The sequence below is a fragment of the Xyrauchen texanus genome, chromosome 3, assembly GCF_025860055.1.
Source record: "Xyrauchen texanus isolate HMW12.3.18 chromosome 3, RBS_HiC_50CHRs, whole genome shotgun sequence".
In the NCBI taxonomy this organism is placed as follows: Eukaryota; Metazoa; Chordata; class Actinopteri; order Cypriniformes; family Catostomidae; genus Xyrauchen; species Xyrauchen texanus.
Genome location: NC_068278.1, coordinates 29,802,171 through 29,828,972, shown reverse-complemented (window position 1 = coordinate 29,828,972; position 26,802 = coordinate 29,802,171). Strand labels below are relative to the sequence as shown.

Sequence of the window (26,802 nt, the reverse complement as noted above, 5' to 3'; positions counted from 1 at the left end):
TGCTGTGATGGCAGAAGCAAAAATATATTTCAGGTCTAAAGTAAATGAGTAGAGGTAACCCCTTTACCTTCCTGCACATACATATTATGCACAAAACAGTCATACGACCAAGTAAAAATGTGACATACTGTTACTATTAGGATACTACCAATAAAGAAAGATTTGTGGTAACCTGCTTTGCCACAGTTGTGAAAGACTCCAGTGAAGCAAATCCCAAAAACATTTAGTACAGAACACACTCATGCATAGACTGAGCCATTCCTAAAGCTCTCTACTTTGCATCCATGCTCAATTCCCAGATGTGACCCTTTAACCAAAAAGTGTTTCCATGTTACACTAAAACAGGTATTACATTCTGAGCATCCAAAAGGAAGACAGCCTGAAAGATCTGACTTTATATAAGCAGTAGCTATTCTGGACCCAGAAGATACAACTTTTGTGGAGTTGTTAACATTTCTGGTCATTCTTCTATTGCGTTTAAATTCCTTCAGTAAAAACCAGGTCTGCCAAAAACATGAAAATTGAATGTCCTCACTTTTGTTCCCCCGGTCTGTGTACAGTACAAGCTATGCTCTATTGAATCTATCGCTGAAACTTTGATGTTGCTTGTCAGGGTCCCCAATGATGTTGGCCTCCTCCCAACCATCTTCTTTGTTATTGGTTCTTTTTATTTTTCACCTGTAGTCCTGAGCAAGACCTGTTCTGGACTCACCAGATACAGTACTCCTCTCATTCTCTTCCTTTAGATGTGAAACCCTTGAAAGTGGTGGTTACAACATAATGTAGAGTAGTTGGATAATGTGTATGCAAGTGTATGAATGTACAAAAACACACATATAATTGCTCTAGGAAAAAATACTCACAGTTGCTGTTCCTAACAACAACTCTGACTGACAGCAATACATAAAAGGGTTACGCTATATAGAGTAACCAAGGGTGTACTCACACTAAGCCCGGTTGCCTTGTACTGTGCCCAAGCACGATTGTCCCCCCTCCCCACTCCCCCGCTGGCCTGCACTCACATTGCACTTAACGTTCCAGGCCTGAGCACGCTTACGTTATTACGATATTACGCTCTCGCACAGCACGATGGAGTCCATTCTTGTATTGCTACTTAATTTGTGGCTTACTTTGATTGGTTTGGGGCACTGTGAAACACGGCCCTCTCACACTAGATGTGTACTGTGCCTGAACCAACTGAACCATGCCCGAGCCCACCTCTTCAAGCGGGCCAAGGCACAGTTCTGTGTACCTTGCTCGGAACGATCACACTAGTCAAACGAACTGGACTTTGGGGGTCAAACATGTTCAGGCACAATACAGATTGCCTAGTGTGAGTACACCCTAAGTTGTGCTTTACATTAGTATGCTGAAGCACTACACTAAACAGAAAACTACAGGAAACGTACAGCCTGAGCCTGGATCATCCAGACAGACTAAGGCCCAACCTGAAAAATTTGCTTTTCATGGGAGCATCTGTCAAAGTCACACACAAACACTCAGTCTCTCCTGTACAACACACTTCTTATTTATTTCCTGATATATCCTTATGTCTCTTACGATCATATGGTGTTCTATCTTTTATGGTTCATAAATGCACTTCCATTCTCTAATTTCCCAAATACACAGTACTTAAATCTATCTGATCATTATTGTAGGATCCATGACTAAAGATCTTACCATTCCCTCCTTCTTAATCACCCTTTTCCTCTCTTTCTCCATTTCACTCCATCCCACGTGTGCTGCTTCATCAAATATCAAAGACATGTTAATAGCTGCTGAGAATAGGCAGACAGGGAGTTGGTAAGAGATAGAGATACAGATACAGGGACTGTAGGTATTCTCTTTCCAGCCACTAGAAGTCGCTCTTATTTTGTTGTGGCAAGAGTTTAGTTTAAAGGCATTTACACAGAGGTTACTAGACGCACATACATACATATCCTCACAAAAACATCCACTGACACATGCACAAAAATAAGTACACATAACACATTTTAGTCATTCATCAACATCACTTACATGCCCAGAAATACAGAAAACTAGCACACCCAGCACACACACACACACTAATCTGAGAACAAATTAACACATATTATATAAAACGGATAGTTCACTCAAAAATTTTGTTGCAAACCCTACAACTTGGAATGCAAAATGTGATGTTAAGTAGAATGTTTGCCTTAGTTCTGCAATGATAGTAAATGGTATGGTGGCTGAGAAGTGCATGACACAACCAAATTAGCAAAGCAAATAAAAAGCTGAAAACACAATGGAAATAAGCCACAACACAACTAAATATAGGTCCAACACAACAAAATAAAGCCACAGCACAACAGAAAAGAAACAGCACAGTGGAAATAAGCCACAACACCACAAAATTTTGCACAGCAAAATTTACAGAAAATAAATATTGTAATCAATGTATTTTCATTAGTGTGGCAGTCTGACTCAATGCATGAGAGATCTTGATACAGAGAGCTGCTCTTCCCACTGCAGGTTACTACAGGAGTTCCCCAGTCAACGTGTCACAATAGAGTGTTCATCTGGGATCTGAGCATTTCCCCTGAGCTCTTCGGGGTCCCAGCGAGGGCCTGCATACAGCCCATTTTCACAGGAGCTGGACACCTTACAAGAGCTGCCAGTACGCAAAAATAGCAGGTACTGTGATGCATTTTTGCATCATTGCCCGGTAAGAATTCAAGCAAATGTTGATGTGCATTCAAACGGTTCTGGTAAAAACGGAATCAGGTATTGGAAAGAGCACTTAAATACAAAAAACAGCATTTCTATTACTATTTTTTGGGGGATAAATTTGTTGTGTTGTATCTTATTAATTTCGTTTTGTTTGGCTTAATTTAGTTGTATTGTAGCTTATTTCCATTGTGCTATGAATTTTCTTTTGTGTTGCGACTTATTTCCATCATGGTGTGGTTTTTCTGTTGTGTTGTGTCTTAATTTCGTAGTGCTGTGGCTTATTTACGTTGTGTTTTCAGCTTTTATTTGCTTATTTTAGTTGTGTTGTAGGCTACACTCCCTTAGCCACAGAAGAATGGTGCCTGACACTAAAATTCTTCTTAATGGGATAGTTCACCCAAGAATGAAAATTCACCATTCACTTGTATTGTTTGGACCTACAGAGCTGAGAAATTCTTCTTAAAATCTTAATTTGGGTTCAGCAGAAGAAAGAAAGTCATACACATTTGGAATGGCATGAGGGTGAGTAAATGATGAGAGACTTTTCATTTTTGGGTGAACTATCCCTTTAACATCACATTTTGTGTTCCACAGAAGAAAGTAAGCTGTCCAGGTTTGGAACAAGATGAGGGTGAGTAAATGACTTTCATTTTTGTGGAAAATAAGCCATTTAACTCTTTTCCCAAAAGGTCAATACATAACACTTAACTACTTATTAACTACTGATTAATTGATCAACTGGAGGACTGACTGAAGGTAAAATAGCCCTCACATGGTGTTTAAATATAGAATACTGCATATTTGACTGCATGTGGTTCTTCAGCCCCATCATGGTAAAAACAAGCAAAAATATTTGGCTGAACAATAAAGTGCCCTTCTGTTGGCAAATGTTGATTAATTGATACAGAATGCCTAACTGATCACAAATTCGGAGTTATTGTTCAACACTTTTGCTAAAAGCCTTGTTTCAACGTTTCCACACATCCACAGCCCCCAGACAAGGTGGGGCCGCTGGTCTCTTCTGCAGTCTACTCATCGCCTAACTGGCTTTCCCCGCACCAACTCCTTGCTTTTAATCTGTGAGTAATTTATCTGGTGCTATTAATCATTACCAGGAATAAAAAAAAGAGTATTCGTAAGGTACCTCGGTTCAGCAGTCGTGTCCAGGTTCAAGCGAGCACAAGCGCAGTACAAGTCCTGTCACAGACATACACGCGCAAACACGCCTCCCATCTTACTACTATCACATCACGACTGTAATAAAATTGGCTGCGGTTGTAGCCTGTCGCACGTGCCATTGCCATTCTGATGCCACCTTCACGCGCAGTTCATTATTACGTGAGACGTATATTTCTGGTGACTCTGAAGACAACCGGTGTATTGAGCCGGTTTGCACGCCTGAGCAAAAATTATTTACTACTTAAAAATAAAATAGATATTCATTTTCTTCATCGTATTAGAAGCTTAATGTAATCTGTAATAACTCACCGACGCAGGCTTATTCCCAATATAACTAACTCTTAAAACGCACATGCACATCCTGCACCATCCCTGAAGACGCTCACCAAGACGCGTCACTTATCTCCGCTCAAATAATCACACACTTTTACACATTTCTTTTTAACAGCATGACGCGGAGAATGGTTCGTAGCAACAACACTGTTCTGTGTCATCTCCAAAAGACTCGTCTGGGTAGTGCGGAGGAAAGATCAACGGCTTATTACGCACATATCAGCCGACACGTCTTATTTTTTATGTGTGGAAATTTTCGAGACGTCGCGATAAGAAATAACCTCCAATGGTTATACAGTTCAACAATTTCCAGGGCTATGCTTGTAATTATAAATACAACATATTTTGTCCATGAAAAATTATATAGCTACTGGCACAATAACTGTAAAATAAGAGGATGTATAGCTTCTTGGCCAATCTCTGTGGGAGATTGTATATCCGTTCCCAGATGTTTGTGATTATATTTTCACACACGTCAGTACTAATTGAGGTCGAATTTCGTCACAGTTTGTCTGATTTAAAAACATCCGCGTGTGCACTGAATTAATGATGAAATGGTGCCGGATGATATAGAATAGATTGACTTACATAAACGGTGTGAAGTCGAATTGCAGGGGACAAGAAGTAAAATCAGACAACAACAAATCCACGCCGGTCTGCTGACGACGACATTGCCATCTTCATAGAGTAAAGATGGAGGTGACAGTAATTTCCAAGTGTGTCATTAAAGATAAGATGCAAAATTATATCTCAGGAGACAGCGCATCAGTGGGCTGAACGGCTGGCTGCTTTTTGTAAACAACATCCTCATCCACATTCACTCTCCGCAAAGAGTACACGGAGTACGACGAGAAAGAGCTTCGCTATCTATGGTGCAGTTTACTGCGACTGTAGGGAAGAGAGAGATCGAGCGAGAGAGAGAGAGAGAGAGAGAGAGAGAGAGAGAGAGAGAGAGAGAGAGAGAGAGAGAGCAGAGCGAAATCCGTTCAAAACAGGCCCATAACCATTCACAAATGCAGATACTGTGGAACGGTGTTTAAGCGCGAGACGATTCAACGGTAATGAATGCAGATCCCACAGACATACAGATATGTCGGCGCAATTTCGCTCAGTTAGCGCTCATATTAATTTAGCAAATAATTGAGAGTTCGTCGTTCACAGAAGCAGACGCGTGCCTCGCTCTCCTAAAATGACGTTGGATCAAGCTGCTGGGAGACATTTTCTGCACACGCCATACTTGAGGCACTGCTGAATATTTCACATCACATTACTTTGGTCAAAACTGTTTTTCCTTCCCCAAAGAAATAACATATAGACTGCACTTCAGATTTACCCTAGCTAGACCTATAATTTTGCATGTATTCTTTAGGTTTATTCCAAGATACCACATAATGTCAGTCATGACAATTGTTTAATTCACCTGAACAGGTAAGTTACAGCACTCCTCCACAGAATGACAAATTTTGGTTCACATCACCTAGTCACAGACTATCCATCCATGGTATGTACACACTCTTTATGCAGGACAGTCCCATTTCTTCCTAAATCTGCTCATGTGACATTCATTCGCCCATAATAAACCTCCTCTCCTTCCCTACACTTCCATCCACTTTATTTATAGATGCACCTGTCGTAAATGTGCCATCCATGCCCGGAGTGAGAGAATGATTTTACATGAGCAAGAGCCAAGCAGTGAGCGAGAAATGTAAAAGTATAAAGACATGGACAACATAACATAAAAATAACAGTAAAGTACTCACACTTCATGATGGTGGAGAATCATTGTGTCATTACACGTTAATTGGTGTAGCTTATGCGCATACTGCATATACACCGATCAGCCACAATATTAAAACCACCTGCCTAATATTGTGTAGATTGCCCTCGTGCTGCCAAAACAGCTCCAACCCGCTTCTCAGAATAGCACTCTGAGAGGATATTCTTCTAACCACAATTGTACAGTGCGGTTATCTGAATTACCATAGACTTTTGTCAATTTGAACCAGTCTGGCCATTCTCTGTTGACCTCTCTCATCAACAAGTCGTTTATTATTACACAGACATGTGACTAACATAAATTGAATAATGTGTTCCTGAACATAGGGGGGTCAAAATCAAAAGTAACAGTCAGTATCTGGTGTGGCCTGCTGCATTAAGTACAGCAGTGCATCTCCTCCTCATGAACTGCATCTGTTTTGCCATTTCTTGCTGTGCTATTACCCCACTGTTCCACAAAGGCACTTGCAAGTTCCCGGTCATTTCTGGGGAAATGGCCCAAGCCCTCACCCTCCGATACAACAGGGGACCTCAATGGGATTGAGATCCGGGTTGTTCACTGGCCATGGCAGAACACTGACATTCCTGTCTTGCAGGAAATCATGCACAGAACGAGCAGTATGACTGGTGGCATTGTCATGCAGGAAGGTCATGTCAGGATGAGCCTGCAGGAAGGGTACCACATGACGGAGGAGGATGTCTTCCTGTAGTGTACAGCGTTGAGATTGCCTGCAATGACAACAAGCTCAGTCCAATGATGCTGTGACATACCGCTCCAGACCGTGACGGACCCTCCACCTCCTAATCGATCCTGCTACAGTGTACAGGCTTCTGTGTAACTCTCTGTGTAAACGTGAGTCCGACCATCACCCCAAGTGAAACAAAATTGTGACTCGTCAGTGAAGAGCACTTTTTGCCAGTCCTGTCTGGTCCAGCAAAGGTGGGTTTGTGCCCATAGGTGAGCGACCTTGTTGCCAGTGATGTCTAGTAAGGACCTGCCTTACAACAGGCCTACAAGCACTAAGTCCAGCCTCTCTCAGCCTATTGCGAAGAGTCTGAGCACTGATGGAGGTGCATTCCTGGTGTAACTCGGGCAGTTATTGTTGCCATCCTGTACCTGTCCCGCAGGTGTGATATTCGGATGTACTGATCCTGTGCCGGTGTTGTTACACGTGGTCTGCCTCTGCGAGGATGATCAGCTGTCCTTCCTGTCTCCCTGCACTGTCTTAGGCTTCTCACAGTACAGACATTGCAATTTATTGCCCTGGCACATCTGCAGTCCTCATGCCTCCATGCAGCATGCCTAAGGCACAATCACACAGATGAGCAGGGACCCTGGGCATCTTTCTTGTGGTGTTTTTCAGAGTCAGTACAAAGGTATCTTTAGTGTCCTAAGTTTATATAACTGTGACCTTCATTGCCCACCCTCTGTAAGCTGTTAGTGTCTTAATGACCGTTCCACAGGTGCATGCTCATAAATAGATATTTGTATTTGTACAAAATTATCTGAATGTCCTGAAAAAGGGACGTTTCTTTTTTTGCAGAGTTATATATATATATATATATATATATATATATATATATATATATATATATATATATATATATATATATTATATATTAAATTATCACACACACACACACACAATTATTTAAATATAACTTTTAAATTATTTCATCATTATATATTGAATTAATGTTATTTGAGGGGCTTTCCTCAGCAAATAGTTATTTATGCGATTTATTCTATTGATTAATCGGCACACCATGTAATTCATTTGATTATAAATTTTAATCGATTGACAGCCCTAATTTTAATAAGTATGAATTCCAATTAACAAGCTTTACTTGTAAGAATGAAATTGTGTATAGTAGTAAAAAAAATAAAAGTAATTTTAGAGCTCTACAATAGTGATTCTTACTAGTAGTGTTAAGTGTTCACAGATGTAATATAGTGATTAAATATTACCCATAAATGACAAAGCATATCTGACTTTTCATCTCTATATTACAGTAAATCTGACGCTACGTGAATGCAGCTAGTATGTTTGTAATATCTACCCATGCCACACATGACCTTTATTTTAAAATGTAGCCAATCTCAGTCGGGATTTGGAAAGGTGTAATTGCTTCTGTTTGGCATCTAATGAATACAAGTATTTACTAGTAAGAACACAATAGTAGAGCTCTTTAATTTAAAAGTACACTCAGTAACTTTTTTTCGTTGTGTCATCTTGGACTTACACTGACACCTAGTGGCTTGGATGCAGCATAATTTAAAATCAATAGTGTTCAGTTTCAGATGTCATTGTAAAAATTATTATTAAAAGTCAGCCATGATTACTTGAATGAGCGAGTGAAAGGGTCAAATAACAGGACGGTTACTGAGATTAAGCGAGTATTCGTGTGATTCTCACATGGCAGCCCCCATGTTCGGACCCTCTCCATGCAGAATAAAACAGCTTTTATAAGGTTGCTGATATGACTGGAGTCTTCATTTTAATGTGAGTGGTCATGATTTCCTACATATATTGCAAAATTACATTTCATTTCTTTTGGATTTAACCTTTTTAATGAGGAAAAAAATACTGAGTGCACCTTTAATTGTATGACTATGCAATTGGATCCTAGTAAAAAAAATATTACAGCTCTGTAATTATAATTCTTACTAGTAAAAATGCAATTGCAGAGCTCTGTATTTCAATTGTTCAGCTTTGCAACTGTATTTTAATTCTTACTAGTAAAAATGCCAATAGAGAGCCATGTAATTGAAATTGGTGCTGGTAGAAAATCTCATCTATAGAAGAGCTCTTTGATTGAAATACAGTGTATTACTAGTAAAAATGCAATTACAACCAGCAATGCTGGAAGCATTACAAGCTAAAGTGGCATGCCATAGCCATTTTTTAAACCAGCTGTTGAACACACTGCGCGCGCACACAGTCGCTCCTCCCTTGTGCAGCTGTCTGCCACACGCGCCAGCGATAGGTATTTTTCATTCAACTCGTTTAGAAGAAATATTTAAGAAATCCGCCGCTACAATGATATCGCGTCCTCGTGCCTTACTCTGGCACAAGGGCAGGCGGTTCTGGCGTTTTCGCTTCTTAGGTATGATAACAAAGACTTCAACAGTTTTCTCCATTTTTTACGAACGATATATACGAAGGAAACCGGATGCTTTAAATGTTTTTCAGTCATGCGGACAAGGCGCGAATTCATTCGTGGTATGAGATAAACACCAGATAGCCAACACAGTCCTGAAACTGCCCACATATGCATTTACAGTGTCGCGATAAGGGTCGTTATCTGTTTGACCAATTGAACCGATCAAAGTGCAAACAAGAGAAGCACCAGTCTTGTTAGCGAAGGTGAGGACGTGGATTAAGTTGCCTTAAGGATCGTCACATACTGCACAATTGGGTGTTTAATGGGCCAACATAACGGTAGGCTCTCGGCATTGTAAAATAGATAATTATATAGGACATTTCTACAATGTAGAATTAATCGAACATGCATCAAAGTTTAGGTCTGCAACCAACACTATAATGTGGTGTATGATTCAATGTGTAATTGTAATTGCGGTGGTGTTATAATTCTCTAAACGCTAGAGAGAGGGATGCTGATTTAGTGCAGGTACAATGCAGCCGTAATGTATATAAATGCAAATGTGGACTTGAAAGAATGGCACATTACATAATATCACAGAACTAAGTGGGGTCAGGAGGTCAGATTCTCCATTTTAGAATGATACTACACAGGATAATGAGTGTACACAAAGTAAAATAAAGTGTGCTGCAAATAATTGGCCGATTTGTCAGATTTAGTTCAGACAAGTGGATTTTAAATGCCATATTTTATATATTTAGTGATAAAATTGTATTTAATAAATATCCCATTCAATCATAAATATAAAGGCATAATATAAACCTATATATCTTAAAATGTAATGATACAGCTAAATCTCAAGTCAAATGATAAAACCTCAAGTTAAATGTTAAATCTCAACCAGGGGGCCAGGCCCACTAGTGGGTCTTACCAAATATCCAATGGGGTGGCAAGATGACTTAAAAGTTATTTAATATGGTAAGGTGTATTATTTAATATAAGCAGGATTGGGAGAGTTACTTTTGAAATGTACTCCACTACAAATTACAGAATACATTCTGTAAAATGTAATTTGTAATATATTCCATTAGATTACTCAAGGTCAGTAATGTATTCTAAATACTTTGAATTACTTCTTCAGCACTGGTCGATTTTTTTCACTTGTTTTCACTATGAAAACTCCACCAGTACAGTAAGACAAAATACACATGTTAAAAATACATTCTCTGAAAAACCTAAATATCTTATGCAGTGTTGTTTCTAAAACAAGATCAATCAAATCTATCTTATTTTAAGTATTTTTACAGGAAAACAATACAAAAATTATTATCAAGAATACGATTTTTTTTGCCCTAATATCAAAGGTCTTATAGAAAAAAAGAAATTATGATCTAACATGAATTTTCTTGATAAAAAAATATGATCATGCCTGGTAACGTGCATGTAAAATGGCTAGAAATAGCATTTTAGCTTAGCATAAAGCAGACAAAGGTTTATTTCACAAGGTTTATTTCCATTTCTTCTGCTCGAAACTTTAAAATTACTAACGGGCTGCTCGTACGAATGTAATGCATCATAAGAAAGAGTTTCACCGCTGTTCAAATGCACTTTGGATCACATTTATATGTATGTAAACATTATAATGTTTTCATCTGAAAGGAGTAAATATTAAATGAAACAAATGACAATAAAATACAAAGTAATCTCTTCAGTAAGTAAAATAATTTATGTAACTATTCTAAATACCAATGATTTAAATTGTAACTGTAGTGGAATACAATTACTTATATTATGTATTTTAAATACATATTCCCGTTGCATGCATTTCATTACTCCCACACCCTGAATATAAGGCATGCAATTTGATTAAAATGCTAAAAATCAAGATCTACGCCTTCAACATGTAAACTTATTTCTCAAACTGGTGAAAATGCATCAATGAGCGCTCACTTAGACAATTTGATTTACATTAACAAACAGATCTCTTAATCCGTTTCTTCTCTCCCTTATACATCCTCTGTTTCTCAGTTCCTAAGATAAAGGGGAAGGGGCAGAAGTCTCACTGGAAGGAGTTTATCGAGGATATAAGTGTCTTACAATGGGTGATTTCATTTCTGTTATTGGGTGAGACCTGTGGCAAGCGCATTCCTACACGCAAGCATACACGCACAAACACGCACAAAGAATGCAGAAAATTGAAGCTACTTTTTGATGCTATATGCCACTTTACATAACTTGTGCTTCTCAGGACTATTGGGTCTAAGTTTTTTCACAATCCGTGCTGATAGTATTTGGCACTCTGTGTGTGTGTGTGTGTGTGTGTGTGTGTGTGTATGCAGGAGTGTCCTGTCTATTATTGATGGTCTACTTGATGTTCACCTCTCTGTGGCCCCTCCCCACACTCTACTTCGCCTGGCAGATCTACGATTGGTACACACCTGAAAGAGGTAAATCCAGGTCAATTATTTTTTGTCATATATTTCACACGTGTATTATGCACTTTTTGTATCAAGTGTTAAATGCCAACATCTAAACACACTAAAATCAATATGGCTACGTTAACACCGTTTTTACATCAGTCTAACTCAACATTCGTCACTTACTGTGTACCGGTAATATGCCTGATATCAAGGGTTTAGATTTGGCTTGAACAATGGAACAATTACAGATAACAACTCTTACCTTACATAAAGACGGTTTTCATGCCGTCCTTCAATTTTATGAATTATTATTATATTCTTGAGCTTCAATGGTAATTCCACTATACAACTGCATATGACTATTTAAAATGATCTGGTCTTCAATCGCTTGCAAATATTTTATTTGATAGTCATTAAGTGTCCAATTCTGCTTAAAAAAACCCCCCCTGCTAATTCATTATACATATTGAAATAATAATAATAATGTGGGTTTTTAATAGGCATGCTCTGGGAGTGTTGTACGCATGTGGGTCAGATAACAAACATCGGCCGTTCAGACTAGTGTCTGATATGGGCTAAATTTCATGTAATGTGAACAACCTTACAAAAATATTTGAGCAGAAAATCAGTTTTGGGCAACATTCAGCTGCGGTGTGAACATAGCCTAGGTGAACTGAGCTCAGATATACACTTGAGATGAATACTCCAGTCAGATCAGTGGCTTATTTAAATCAGTTTTATTCTACATGGAGTAGGTCGCTTTGTGTAGAATAATTAGTTGAGGTTGAGATTGATAAAAACATATATGAAAAGGAAACAATAAAAGTTTAAGTAACAGCTTCAATGTTAAGCAGCAGCAGTTGAAGAAAAGCAAGTGAAACAAACAAAAACGTATTTTGAAACTTATATTGAGACCTCCTTTGAAGTGATCTCTTTTTGGATATATTATTTGTTTTAGTGTGGTTGTGTTTCTGCCTGTGTCCACTAGGTGGCAGGCAAACAAAGTTTGTGAGAGGCTGGGAAGTATGGAGACACTTCCGAGACTACTTCCCTGTGAAGGTAACAAACACAAGCATTATACCCAATACATGACTTCAGGCATATTCTTCTTCTGGCACAGTTTTAATTTGTACCAACCTGACATTTTGAATCCTCTGTGCCTTATAACCGTCCTTGTCTCTTTCTTTCTCTTCCTTCCTTTCCCCCTCAGCTTGTGAAGACTGCTGAGCTGAGTCCCAACAAGAACTATATTCTGGGCTGCCATCCTCATGGTATCATGTGTGTGGGAGCCTTCTCATGTTTCAGTACAAACTGTAGTGGATTCACTGAGACTTTTCCTGGAGTGCGCAATACTCTTGCAATCTTGGCCGGACTTTTCCGCCTTCCCCTCTTAAGAGAATATATTTTGTGTGCAGGTCAGTATCTACAAGAAAATGAGTTAGAAAGTAATCGAGAAATGTGCTTGTGGATTGAGGCGAGGAAAGAAAACAAGTGTATGATGTCAAGTGTGTGCAAAAGTACTCAAATGCAATATACCCCTGAATAACAATTTCTAGATAAAAAAATAAAATAAAAAGTCCTTTCAATGTAGTTTCTCCATTTGTTTTCTCCTTTTTAGGTCTGTTGCCTGTCAGTAAGCAGAGTTTAGATTATGTGCTGAGCCGTACTGGTGTGGGCAATGCTTTGGTCATCATCATTGGAGGGGCAGAGGAATCACTTGCCTCATCTCCTGGAGTAAATACCGTAGTCATGAGACAGAGGAAAGGCTTTGTTCGACTGGCCCTTGAACATGGGTAAGAGAAAGAGAACAAGATTGAGATAAGAAGATTGTACTAATTGACTGAAATAAACATCTAGTTTAAACCCAGAGTTCCAAAGGTTAATGTCTAGATTTCACTGCCTAAATCATCCCAATCCTCACTCACATTGCAATAGTAATAAATTAAGGTGTCATGGCAGTCACTTTTTTTTATAAATAATTGTATCATCTTCCCTGAGGTCCACCGATAATATTAGTACTTTTTTTGCACCAAAACTCATCATTTAGTAATATATGATCTATCTCTGGGCATCTGTCTGAAACGCTCGGTTTTGGCCTAAGCACCCCCTTAAAACTTCAATGTAAATGGGCAGTTTTAATTGGCTAACAGTGTGTAACCCCTCATATACAGCCATATTTCAAGTTCAGTTGGAAGAGAATGAACAAGCTCACCAACATTATAAAAATATATTTCAGGCTTTACACTTAATGCACATCCAACACATTGCATCAGAATATACAGTGCATCCGGAAAGTATTCACAGCGCTTCACTTTTTCCACATTTTGTTGTTACAGCCTAATTCCTAAATAAATTAAATTCATTATTTTCCTCAAAATTCTACAAATAATACCCCATAATTACAACATTAAAGAAGTTTGTTTGAAATCTTTGCAAATGTATTAAAAAAATAATAATAAAAAAATCACATGTACATAACTATTCACAGCCTTTGCCACGACACTCAAAATTGAGCTCAGGTGCATCTTGTTTCCACTGATCATCCTTGAGATGTTTCTACAACTTGATTGGAGCCACCTGTGGTACATTCAGTTGATTGGACATGATTTGGAAAGGCACTAACCTGTCTATATAAGGTCCCACAGATAACAGTGCACAAACCAAGCCATGAAGTCCAAGGAATTGTCTGTGGACTTCCGAGACAAGATTGTATCGAGGCACAGATCTGGGGAAGGGTACAGAAACATTTCTGCAGCATTGAAGGTCCCAATGAGCACAGTGGCCTCCATCATCCGTAAATGGAAGAAGTTTGGAATCGGTCAATCAGGGGAGAAGGGGCTTAGTCAGGGAGGTGACCAAGAACCAGATGGTCACTCACAGAACTCCAGCCTTTCTCTGTGGAGAGAGGAGAACCTTCCAGAAGAACAACCATCTCTGCAGCACTCCACCAATCAGGCCCGTATGGTAGAGTGGCCAGATGGAAGCCACTCCTCAGTAAAAGGCATATGACAGCCCACCTGGTGTTTGCCAAAAGGCACCTGAAGGACTCTCAAACCATGAGAAACAAAATTTTCTGGTCTGATGAAAAACAAAGATTGAATTCTTTGATCTGAATGGCAAGCGTCATGTCTGAAGGAAACCAGGCACTGCTCATCACCTGGGCAATACCATCCCTACGGTGAAGCATGGTGGTGTCAGCATCATGCTGAGTGGATGTTTTTCAGTGGCAGGAACTGGGAGACTAGTCAGGATCGAGGGAAAGATGAATGCAGCAATGTACAGAGACATCCTTGATGAAAACCTGCTCCAGAGCACTCTGGACCTCAGACTGGGGTGAAGGTTCATCTTCCAACAGGACAACGACCCTAAGCACACAGCCAAGATAACAAAGGAGTGGCTACGGTACAACTCTGTGAATGTTCTTGAGTGGCCCAGCCAGAGCCCAGACTTGAACCCGATTGAACCTCTCTGAAGAGATCTGAAAATGGCTGTGCACTGACGCTCCCCAACAAACCTGATGGAGGAGCTTGAGAGGTCCTGCAATGAAGAATGGGAGAAACTGCCCAAAAATAGGTGTGCCAAGCTTGTAGCATCATGCACAAAAAGACTTGAGGCTGTAATTGGTGCCAAAGGTGCTTCAACAAAGTATTGAACAAAGGCTGTGAATACTTCTGTACATGTGATTTATTTTTTTATTTTAATAACTTTGCAAAGATTTAAAACAAACTTCTTTCACGTTGTCATTATGGGGTATTGTTTGTAGAATTGAGGAAAATAATGAATTTAATCCATTTTGGAATAAGGCTGTAACATAACAAAATTTGGAAAAAGTGAAGCGCTGTGAATACTTTCCGGATGCACTGTGTTAAACAGTTCACTTACTGTATGCTCAACAGCACCATAAACTATCAAACAATCATGACATTTGAAATATTCATGAATGAAACTGTTTACTCACGGTTGTGTGATCGGGTCCAAGTGTTTTAAACTTGCACAATGCTGTAACTGTACTGCATTAAAAGCTGTTCTGTATATCTCACATGACCACATTATTCTCTTCTCTTTGTTGTTTAATTAGGGCTGACCTGGTTCCTGTATACTCTTTCGGTGAGAATGAGCTTTTCCAGCAGGTGGTTCTACCTGAGGGCAGTGTGGGTCGAAGGCTGCAGGCTCTTTTTAAACAGGTTATGGGTTTTGCTCCATGTCTCTTCACTGGGGAACGATGGCTTCTTCTGCCCTACAGGAGTCCCGTCACCACTGTTGGTCAGTTGGAATGAGTTGTCGCATCATAATTTGTAAATTGTTATAAACTGAAACTGACTAAAACTCTTCTTCATATTTAACTTCTTGCAAATGGAAGTTTTTTTCATTTATTTTATTCATAGCCAAGTATAGATAGTAATGTATGGATGTACCTTTTTTCTTTTTCAGTGGGCCATCCCATTACCGTGCCACAGGTTCGCAGTCCATCTCAGGAACAGGTGGATTATTTCCACCGTTTATACATGGAGGCTCTCTCTAAACTTTTCCACACACATAAGACCAGCTGCGGACTGGCGGACACACACGAGCTACGCATTATCTAGAAATATTGGGGCCACATACCGGTATTTACACAGAAACAAATGCTCTGCTTCAGCCTATAATACATCATGTGGGAGGGATATGTGAAATTACTATGATGTTTCCATGTAAATATTTTTAGCTTTTTTGGTTCTCAAAGTAATGTTTAAAGCACAATATCGGCCAAGGCCATTACACAAATTAATGAATGTGATTTGGGTTCTAAACCAGAACAAAGCTCTATCTACATCTGTGCCTTTTAGCACAAAAACTTAAGTCATCCAGGATGTAAAAATATTTACTCACCTCTAGCAGAGTTAGATAATGCTATTTCTAATTGTGAAGATAAGTGATTGTGCCTTTCCGGCTCAGTTTCATGATATTTGATCTCTTCTTTTTTTAAAGGTTTTAGATGAGGGTAACAATTCAGAGGCATTTATGTCCCATGTCTTTAAAGTGGGATACCTCTATTTAGACACAATAGGCCTTGGAATTGAGAAAGGCATTTATTTGATTCAGACATTTTACAACAAGATAAACAAATGTACAGATTTGCATTACAAAATTAAGAAAAACAAATCAATCGTTAATAAAAATCTTTGTACAAAAAAAAAAAACACTGTTCATGCTATGATTTCCCTTAATTATGATAAATCGGGAGATAAATGAATAAGCAATTGTATTCTTTAAAGTATATATTTAGACTATTTACAAGATTTTAATTTTAGGCAGGGGGTTAGCCAGGGCCAAGGCTGCTAGTAATTGATCAATCTGATATTTTTAATGATTGCACTTTATTGTGCATGCGAGTGGCTGTGATGCTTTTAAGAAAAAAAACGTAACTCTTAAGAAAGAAATAAGACTAAGATTCTGGGTGGAATACGACCAAAAACTCAAGCTTTGCTCTTGATACCAGTTTAGTAGATATGAACGGATCATACCGTCCACTTCAGACACCTAAAAAGACAATGAAAAATATTGTTACACACACTTCACCTTGCACAGTCCTAAATGTTAATGGTATGATTTGTCTGTGCCACCGGGTGTGTAAGGTTGTTTAACCATGTCTTAATATGTGTGTGCCATCCTGTCTTTTGGTGTCTGTTGGTTTGTTCTCAGATTGTTTGTAATATCTGTGGTTGTTACAACTATGTGGTCTCATGCTCAAGTATGGTGCCTTTTTCAAAGACATTTGTTAGAGATTGTGTTACCTGGTCTCATGATGTGTTCCTAGGCAGCGGACACAGCAGTAGCGAGCTCCACATGACACACAGGTGTAGTTTGAAGGAAAGCCACACACCGCACAGAAATTACGCTGAGGAAACTTAGAGGGCTCAGCACATGCAGTTAAATAGTTTGGACCCTCACTAACACTCAAATCCTGAAAGAAAGAAGAGAGTAAAGGGCTGTCATACTTGGCTTTGAGCACACAAAGCCAAGTGCAAACCGCCGACAAAGATATAGGGAGCCCCTTTCATAACTCTTTCCCTAAACCTAACCATGTTGAATTGAAGCCCCCTTTGAGAGTTGCCCAAAAGATAACCAGGAGATAACCAGCCTTCAGCTGTACCTTCTTGAAAAAGACAGCTCATGGAAGAATTTTCATACAACACTGCATAGAAAAGTTCAAGTTTGATGAACTCTGAACTGCAAATCTGGATGGCGAGATCAAAACATCACACACTGATCTCTTGCCTTAATTGAAAAGAATACATATTTCAAAGCTACATGTTTTTATTGTTGTTGGAAAGGGAGTAGATGGTATTTTCTATCATTAAGAATATAATATTTGTTATTTGGGAAATGTTATTTGCTAAAACCAGAAGCCCTCCCGTGTGACATCATATCCTGGTCCATTGTGTTGTCCAATTTTTTTGGCATATTCAAAGTGTAGGGTGACAGACCCTTAAAGGAATAGCTCACCCAAAAATCTAAATTCTTTCAGCATTTACTCAAAAATGTTAAGCTCCAAAAGGACATAAAGACATCATAGAAGTAATCCAGTGGTTAAATAAATATCTTCTGAAGTGATATGATAGGTGTTGGTAAGAAACAGATCAATATTGAAGCCCCCCCTATCAATCTCCACTTTTAGGGTGCTTCTCAAACAGAGGGCTGCAGCCAAGTAAGGCTGGGTCCATCCTAGACAAGTACTCTGGAGGCTTTAGGCTAGACCTCTCAGCATTCAGCGCTAGAATGAGACAATCTAGTAAGTGTGCATGGTGAACCATAAGCTTAGAGCCATGTGATATTTTACTTTGTTTAGAAAACCCATATTCTTAAGAAAATGAGAAATATGTCCATAATCCCTTTATTATTTTAGCAAAATGTTTTATTCACAAAGCTAGTCACTCAAAAAAAGCCTTTATATAATACATTGTGCAACACTGATCTTAAAATTTATATTTAAACCCTTTCAAATATGAAAAAACAGAACCATAGACTTGTACAATCTATAAAACTTTTAAAGCTTTTCAAATTAGTGTAATTGCCCTTTTATTATTTTTTTTGTGCTTTGTATCTTCTAATTTGTTGTATTGTCTAAACTACTTGAATTTTTAATTTTTCTGCATATTTTCATTGCTGCAAATGCAAATAAAAACTTGGGAGAAAAAAGTTGCATCAAAAAGGTTTCCGTGACTAATTTTCCACCCTTTTTGTTTTTAAAATAATATGGGACATGTGCAAAATATTGTGGGTAATTGACAGCCATGAAGGATACACCCGATTCATCCTCCAGAATATGGCAAAGAAAGGCTGCAAAACGAGGATGCCTTCCAAGGGTGCTCACAATTGAGACGGCCTTCATCGGTGCTTGATGACATGGCAGCAGAGATATCCAGCCTAACGAGGCTGCAGTCATATGGATCACGTTTGTGCTGCCTTTGTTATTTTTGGATCTTCAAAGGCCTGATCACCATACATTTGAATTGTATGGACCTACAGAGCGGAGATATTCTTTTAAAAATCTTTATTTGTGTTCAGCAGAAGTCATACACATCTGGGATGGCATGAGGGTGAGTAAATGATGAGATTTTTCATTTTTGAGTGAACCATACCCTTGAGTCAGGACTTATTACTTAGAATAACTATTTCTCTTTCTATCTAGACACTCCTGTAGCCTGTTATTAAGAGTTTTGTCTTGCATGCTGTCGCTTGAACTCAGCTCACATCACTACAGTAGTATATGAGTGTCAGATACCTTACCTCCTCCTCCAGAAGAGTCTGGAAGTTTTTGCGGAACCGCTGTTTAAAATGATCACCCCTTGTCTTCTTCCTCCGCTTGCCTTTAAATAAACACCCATCAGGAGAGAACAAAGAGAATACATCCGTCAGAGCCACAGAGTCAGACACATTTAGTAGTATCTGAATAGTTCATGTGCAACTGGATGGGCTTGATGCATAACACCGACTCAATTCTTTACCGGATTCGATGCTTTCGTCGAACTGCGGCAGTCGCTTGACAAGCTGCGGAAGACTCGCGTGAGGGTCGTCTTGGAAGTTGTCTTTCTCAAGCGCCTCGAGCTGGCGGGTCAAACGGCGCTGACGCGTGGCGCCGTCCAGCACGCGCCGCTGGTTCGGATCCTGCGAGCGAACTAGAAGGATAAATCATCATGTTATGAACTAAGAAGAATAAATAATCACTGTATAAACTGCACATGAACACCAGAGATCCGAACTGGTCTAACTCCGTGATGCACAGCTATACATGCTCAGAAAATTGTTACATTGAGAACGAACGGAATTTGAAACATATATCATATGTTTCGGGTTTTAGGCTCCATTCTAAATGATCCGTCATTTAATTTGAAAGTTTACATGAACACATACCAGCTATTTTCTTCTCCGCCATTTCCAGAAGTTGAAAAAATAACTACTGAAGTTGCTCGGAGAGGAGTCTCGTTCTTCTTCTTGTTGTGATCATTTACGGCGGTTCGCAATTTCTGTGCATTACTGCCATCTAGCGGACAGTATTGCTGTGACGGCTCCTGGAAAAGTTGACGATTCTGCTGGTTTTTTTTTTTTTTTAACCTTTGAAAAAAAACAAAAACTAATGCAGTCAATAAATAGTTTATTTTTAGCAATAACTAGTTTTTTTATTTTTTATTTTGCAGCATGTTTTACTGATTTGTTTTTTATTTTTGTATTTGGAGCATGGCTGCATGAAAAGTACAAAATAGACATTTATGGTAAATGGATTAAAGCACACACAAAGAGATTAATGAAGTCGAAAAGTAATGCACACTTGATGCTGACAAACATGCAAGGCTGTGCAAGATTGGCACAGTTGTGGAAGGGTTAGTTGTCTGCTTTTTGAATAAGATATTGTTGTACAAAAGGTGAGTTATGTCATGGCATGTGAAATACCACATGGCAGTGCCATAAACCTGTGAGTGATGCTTTTGAGCTTTGGGAGCTATGACAGAGGGGAAATTGTTACTTAAATTTGGGTCTGTGCCCCACACAAAGCTATTGCGTGGGTTTAGAAGGCTTGGAATATTGCATATGAGATATATAGGCCAGTGGTTCTCAAACCTTTTTTACTCCATGACCCCCATTGTCAGAGAAAATATTCAAAGGCCCCAATGTGGGCTATTATATATTTATATTATAAGATATATCTATTATAATATATTTTCTTAAAACTTCAGAATTCCAGAAATCTCTAGAACTGTATATTCTTCATAAAAAGCAAGCTATTTAAGGGATTTATTACATTTATAGCATTTCAGTAAGTTGAATTATAATTATATAAAAAGTATAATAATTTATCATATTTTAAATAATTTGAAGAGAACTTGAAGCCCCCCAGGAATTGTGCTGAGTCCCCCTAGTGGGCCCGACCCCATGGATGAGAACCATTGATATAGGCTTTAATTAAAATATTTAATAGAAACACTTTTATTTGTAAGTGGATCACCAAAATGTATTTACATTACAATGCAAAGCAAGCTATAGTCTCAGCCTCTGATGGCACGCACTCAATTTACAAGCCGTCTGATGCATATTGCATACAAGACTGGCAAACAGTTTCTCAAGTTAGCAAGTACTCATCTGATTTGCTTCTTTGATGAAACTTCCGTGAGTGAAAGCACACAGGACTTTTTATTATTAGTCTGCATGAAAACAGAGTCGTGTTTACAAGGTTCTTGTTAAAACGATGAGTTTTATGGATGAAATTATCATTATCAAAGTTTGCTTGGTTAGTGACATCAAATCTTTTAAAGATATTCAGAGTTTTGTTTGAGGGACATAGAAGCAATTACATTGGATATATCCACGAGCTCAACTGTTTATTCTGCTTTGTTTACTTAGTTCTAAACTGAGGTTTACTGTGCTGTACATAGATTCTCTTCACATTTTACTTTATTTTGCTATGTGATTTCTGAGCCATCGGTCGTGGACACTGCTACGCCATTATTTTAATTACATTTATTTCCCATGCTGGTCATTTATTATGGCATGACATTTCTCTGATAACCTCATCCCTAAAAGTCACGTAAAAAAACGACTGAATGATCACTTTATGTGTCAGTTAGAAGGCTCTTCCTGTCTAAGTAGGCGGTTCTTGGCCTGTAGTATAAGCCACAGACCTTTTGCTGTTTTAGTCAAAGGTCTGGCTACACAGGACTATACACAAGCCAATATTAGTTTATTGTCCTAGAAATTGTTGGTATTATTTGGAGCAGAAAATATATTTAATTGCTCCCAAATAAGTGAACATGAACATACTGACATTATAGATTAAGTACTGATGCAGAACACAATATCTGCAACCAGCTGCTTTGTTAAAAGAAGGTAGTAGCCAATCGAATTTGCAACCAACTTTCAGCACAATGGTTTAGGGGGAAACAAATTTGGCTCACATGTTCCTTAAATGATGGACATCATTGAAATCCAGTTCTGACATATCATACAATACAGTATTTAGTATATCTGAAAAATATCTACATGCAGTGAAGTATTTGACTCTAAGTTTAGTAGCATAACTTTTACTGTTATCATCAAATCCGAAATTACCAGAAATCTCCTCAAGGTCCTGTTTAAGGAAGTGGAATGGGTTAAACTGAAGTCAAATTAAGTGAAATCGTTTTTTTGTTTCTAGTAAAAAAGGTTCAGTAAAGCTAACATCTTTTTCTTACTTTGTATTTTTCCTTTTTATTTCCTTATAAATAACCTGAAAGAGAATTTGATAGAGTTGTAAAAATTAAAATAACATAAATCTGCAACACTTTATAATAAGGTTGGATTCATTAAGATGTACTAGCAATGCACAATAATTTTACAGCATTTATTTAACCTAGTTAATGTTAATTACAACATACTATACAATACATTTTTAACATACACATTTTTTATGTAAGCATTAGGTAATATTGCAATATTAACTCGCATGAACTACATTTACATTTACATTGGCAGACGCTTTTATCCAAAGTGCATCAGTCCACCGGGAAAATGCCCGGTATGCCAGATTACCAGTCCAGCCCTGATAATGACTCATAATTGAAGCCTACATGTAGCCTACTCGTTCCGAGCAGTCGAGCACACGAATGACCAAGCGGCGTCCTGCTGTTGGAAGGGGAGTGATGACATGAAATACGATGTAAAGCAATGATTCTGCAAAATTATTTACATTTTCATTTAGTTAATATTAAAGGGATAGTTCACCCAAAAATTCTAATTCTCTCATAATTTACTCACCATCATGCCATTCCAGATGTGTATGACTGTTGTTGTTCTGCAGAACACAAAGATTTTTAGAAGAATATCTCAGCTCTGTATTACAAAATCTCATCTCACCACATTTATTAAACAGCTAATTAAATGCTTCTCTTAAATTTAACATTTCATCTGAACATCAACATTTTGAGGTTAATTTATTTAATTTTGTGTCATTGGATATTAGTGAACTGTGACGTTTTGTTATGTTGGACACAGTACTGCATTTAGATTCGTTTTTGTGTTAATGTGCAAAGCTAATTTTAGACTCTTGGCCAGAGGCGGGGCCAGAAGTCTCCAGGATGTGAGCGGGGTCTGAGTTGGGGTGGCAAAGTAAATTTTTCGGGTGGCACCTGCCAACACGTGCCACCCGAAAAATTTACTTTGCCACCCCAACTCAGACCCCGCTCACATCCTGGAGACAATTAGCAGTAATTAGTTTATATCAAGTCGCCAGTAGGTGGTGCCATAAAGTGTGGCAAAGGGCACTTAAAAAAAAAAAAACAGTATTGGCCAATCTTAGAGTAAAAAAATCGGAGATCGGTATCGGCCTCAAATTTAATGATCAGCACACCAGTAGCCTCATTCAAGCCTTATTTTTAACTAATAATATACTGTATATCTCAAATGTAGATAAATTAATTAAGTGCGAAAACTTTCTCAAGCACCTTGAACTGTCAAACACGTGTTACTGGTTTGAATCCCGCGAATTTATTCTAAGAAGAATAAATCATCATAGAATAAACCAGGGAATGAAAAACGGTTCAAGGAACGAAAACGAAAACGAAAGATTTTTTTAGCAGAACATAACCGAAATCTGGAACAAAGTGATTTTCAATTGTTCCGCAGTGAAAACTATATTTTTGAATGCTGGTAACCGGTTAAATTTGTTTCTTGATTTTTTTCATGAAACTAAAGGCCAAAGGGTTTATCACAGCAAATATTTGGAACTACTCCACTTCATTTTGGCTGACAAATGTGCTTTGATCCTGAAGGAAACCTGAAGGAAACTGCTGCATCACATATTTCTTTGCATTATCACCCGTTGTGGATGTTGCATTCTCTATATGAAGACTTTTTTAACAACTATGTATAATTACTACATATACATGCACAGCTAATCCAAGTACAAGGAAAACATTATCAGAGGTAAAAATAACTTTTCTCTGTTGTTTCCAAGTCTAAACTGAATTATTGTTAGATATGATGCATTAATACAGATTTGATGCTGCCTGGTTTTGACTCAGAAGCAGATCTGTAATTAAAATGATACTTAATTGTTAATTAACTGCTTGTTATGATTTCTATGCCGATACATCCACCACACAGGAAAAAAAAATTATTGCATTTTTGCTTATTTTGGTAAGGCAAGTTACATATTTTGAGCTTGTTTTTCCAGACAAAGCTTGTTTCTCTTGCAAGATCTAGCAACACTGCAATTGGTATTTCACCCAATCCTTAGTGCAGAGAACTGTCATTTTAAATAGAACGTTATTAACCGACAAGACAGACAGTCCGACTATAAACTGGTCAAACAATCAGAACGTTTATTTCAGACTTGATTGGATATTTGCTAACCAATCATATTTTCCGTTTCATTAAGGGGTGGGACATTTCAAGAGTCTGATGCACAAGCATCTCTGGAGTAACCATATAAAGGGCTCTTTATTGAGAATGCGTCAGGATCTTGTGCATCTGCAACGAGTGCTGTATTCATTTTTGCATTTATTAAATTTTTTTATTGAATTTATTTGAGGGCGGGGCTTAAACACATAGCCAATATTAGAACATTGCTGTTATTATAGAGAGGTTTCAACTAGGTCGTCTAAGAAGGCACTCCTCAAATGCGTTAATCAACGCAATGTATCGTTCCCTTCATTTTATGCCGAGTTTACACTACACGATATTAAGCCCGATTTTCGCTCACCGACAGTTTTGTGGAGATCACCAACAAAAACCTGAACTCGTGGGCAAATCGGAGCTCGCTCCTGTGAGCAACAATCGCAATGTATGAACTATCAAAGACATGATTTGAGAGAATCGGCAAGATGTCAGCGAGATATCTAGAATATTAAATATCTGGACCTGTTTGAGAATCCAAATTGTGCAGTGTGAAATATGTTTTGACTGAATACAACAGCAGCGTTGTCCTACAGCCAATGAGAGAGCAAGAAACGGGGCACGGGAAGTTTCAGTGGGAGGAGTCCTGATGTACCTGCAACAGAACATCAACTAGCATGGCTGGGGTATCAAGAAAGTCTCATTGCACCGAAGAAATGGAGGAAAAATTTGTGGAACATTGGCAGGAGCACCAGTGCCTATTTGATGTTTCATCTGAACTGTACCACAACCAAGTGGAGAAAGAGAAGAGTTGGAGAGAAATCGCAAATTCTCTTGTACAGTCAGGTAAGCAAATAGGTCGATTTTTCAGTAGGAGCTACTTTTTCATATTGTAACCAAATAAAATATATGATGCCTTGAGGCGATTAAAAACATACACAATTTCTGAAATGCATAACATATGTTCATGCATTTGTTTTCATATCTCGTATCACTTCTCGCGTGTACTCTGTTGTGAAACGTAATTTGGAGTCCAGGCAGAGTCGTCGGGGAGTCGTCAATATAGTGAAATGTCTTGTAACGTGTTCACCCCAGGCACCGATTTGTCGTGTAATTTGAAAACGCTACGACTTCATGAAGTCGTGGTAACGTAATATGAACGGTACCACGATCCGACATCTTTGAAAGTCGTGTTGTGTGCAGGAGCCATTAGGGAACCGAGGTTATGTACATAACCGAGACATATTTGATGCTCTTTTTTTTTTGTGACTTACTGCTGTTTGTAGTGCCTTTTCTCGTGCTATGCAGTCATTAAAATTTACATTTCTAAATAGGAAAATAATTGCACTATACACAGATAAGCACATAATAGTACACAAATAAAATGTACTATAGTGCACTGAAATGGCACAAGGAAACAACAAACATCCATGTCGGCACCACAGTTTTGATTCTTGACCCCCCAGTTACCAAGAGCTCTTTGGCCGATAGGTCAGGTGTCAGAGGACTTCCCTGGACCAGATAGCAGAGTACAGTCAGAGTTAAAGTGTGAGAGAAGACCTATACCCATCCAGTGGCACGCATTATAAAATTACCTGCCGTTCCTGATTAGTGTGACAATACTGTGGTAATTACATGGCTTCAGGGCCTTTTGTAACTCTATTTACTTTCGTATATCTGGGGGCGGCTGTTAAAAAGGTCACTGTCCTCTGCCACACTAACCCTTTTCTCTCAGATTCTTCCTTTGCTGAGATGAGGTACCCACATACATAGGCTAGCTCTCTGCATGGATCAATCACCTAGAGCGCCCTCACATAGAGGGCAGGTGTACTGAACGGGATACAGAGACGGACGCTAGTTTGCTTTATAATGCTTAATAATGCTTGATATTTTGCCTTATTTGATGAGGAGTTGCACAAAGTGTATAATCCTTGTTTGTTGTACTAAATGTATGATTGTACATTTGCTCCAGTTTGCTTAATATCGTGCCTGTGAGGTAATTAGCTTATATATTAATATATATATATATATATATATATATATATATATATATTATTATTATTATTATCTGTACGCACTTGTGATTAGCCTGTGGGCAATAAATGATAAACAACTTGCTGTGTGTATGCACACACTCACTGCTCAGACAGAGCAGCGCTCATCTCTAAAGTGGAGTCAGATTTCAGATGTATGTGTGTGCTGTTTATATGGAAGCCTACACACTGCCTTCATTAACCAGTAACAGTGTTCATGTATAACTTTACTGTATTGCTTTAATTATTTGATATTATACTGTATTGTTTCATAGCAATATGTTTATTTATTATGTATGCTTAGATGTTCCCAATCGAGAGGTCTCTCCTATTGCGTAAGTAGCTTACGCTATGGGAAAACTCCGTTTCTCGAGAAATATTGAAGTCTTTATGTAAAACGCATTGCAGCTGCACAG

At 38.4% G+C, this 26,802-nt stretch overlaps 3 protein-coding genes across 8 annotated transcripts in view; 1 reads left to right on the top strand and 2 right to left on the bottom strand.

The window, feature by feature from the left end:
- Positions 1-4,913, bottom strand: part of LOC127629647 (neuronal tyrosine-phosphorylated phosphoinositide-3-kinase adapter 1-like) — a 69,178-nt gene extending 64,265 nt beyond the window's left edge. For both annotated transcript variants that reach the window (XM_052106787.1, XM_052106796.1), the window contains exon 1: positions 4,795-4,913. The gene's annotated coding sequence lies outside the window, so the exon portion shown is untranslated. The remainder of the gene's footprint in view (positions 1-4,794) is intronic.
- A 4,024-nt stretch (positions 4,914-8,937) lies between these two features.
- mogat3b (monoacylglycerol O-acyltransferase 3b) lies at positions 8,938-16,096 on the top strand. 3 transcript variants are annotated; one of them, XM_052102460.1, is made up of 8 exons: positions 8,938-8,970; positions 11,116-11,211; positions 11,427-11,534; positions 12,496-12,566; positions 12,718-12,922; positions 13,126-13,300; positions 15,586-15,770; positions 15,939-16,096. In XM_052102460.1, exons 3-8 carry the CDS (start codon positions 11,447-11,449, stop codon positions 16,091-16,093), a joined length of 879 nt encoding a protein of 292 aa, XP_051958420.1. In that variant the 5' UTR covers positions 8,938-8,970; positions 11,116-11,211; positions 11,427-11,446; the 3' UTR covers positions 16,094-16,096. The 3 variants fall into 3 exon arrangements, with proteins under 3 accessions (XP_051958420.1, XP_051958403.1, XP_051958411.1); XM_052102443.1 differs by having other exon boundaries at positions 8,950-9,090; XM_052102451.1 differs by lacking the exon at positions 8,938-8,970 and adding an exon at positions 9,309-9,425.
- A 782-nt stretch (positions 16,097-16,878) lies between these two features.
- LOC127626607 (zinc finger HIT domain-containing protein 1-like) overlaps positions 16,879-26,802 on the bottom strand; it is a 30,366-nt gene continuing 20,442 nt past the window's right edge. The window contains exons 1-5 of one of the 3 annotated variants that reach the window (XM_052102517.1): positions 19,902-20,000; positions 19,496-19,666; positions 19,278-19,357; positions 17,282-17,451; positions 16,879-17,027 (exon numbers count right to left, since the gene is read on the bottom strand). In XM_052102517.1, the coding sequence (XP_051958477.1) occupies positions 17,006-17,027; positions 17,282-17,451; positions 19,278-19,357; positions 19,496-19,666; positions 19,902-19,923 (465 nt within the window). In that variant the 5' untranslated portion in view covers positions 19,924-20,000 and the 3' untranslated portion in view covers positions 16,879-17,005. Of the gene's footprint in view, positions 17,028-17,281; positions 17,452-19,277; positions 19,358-19,495; positions 19,667-19,901; positions 20,001-26,802 lie in introns of those variants that run through there. The other 2 variants (XM_052102526.1, XM_052102537.1) reach the window with 2 other exon arrangements.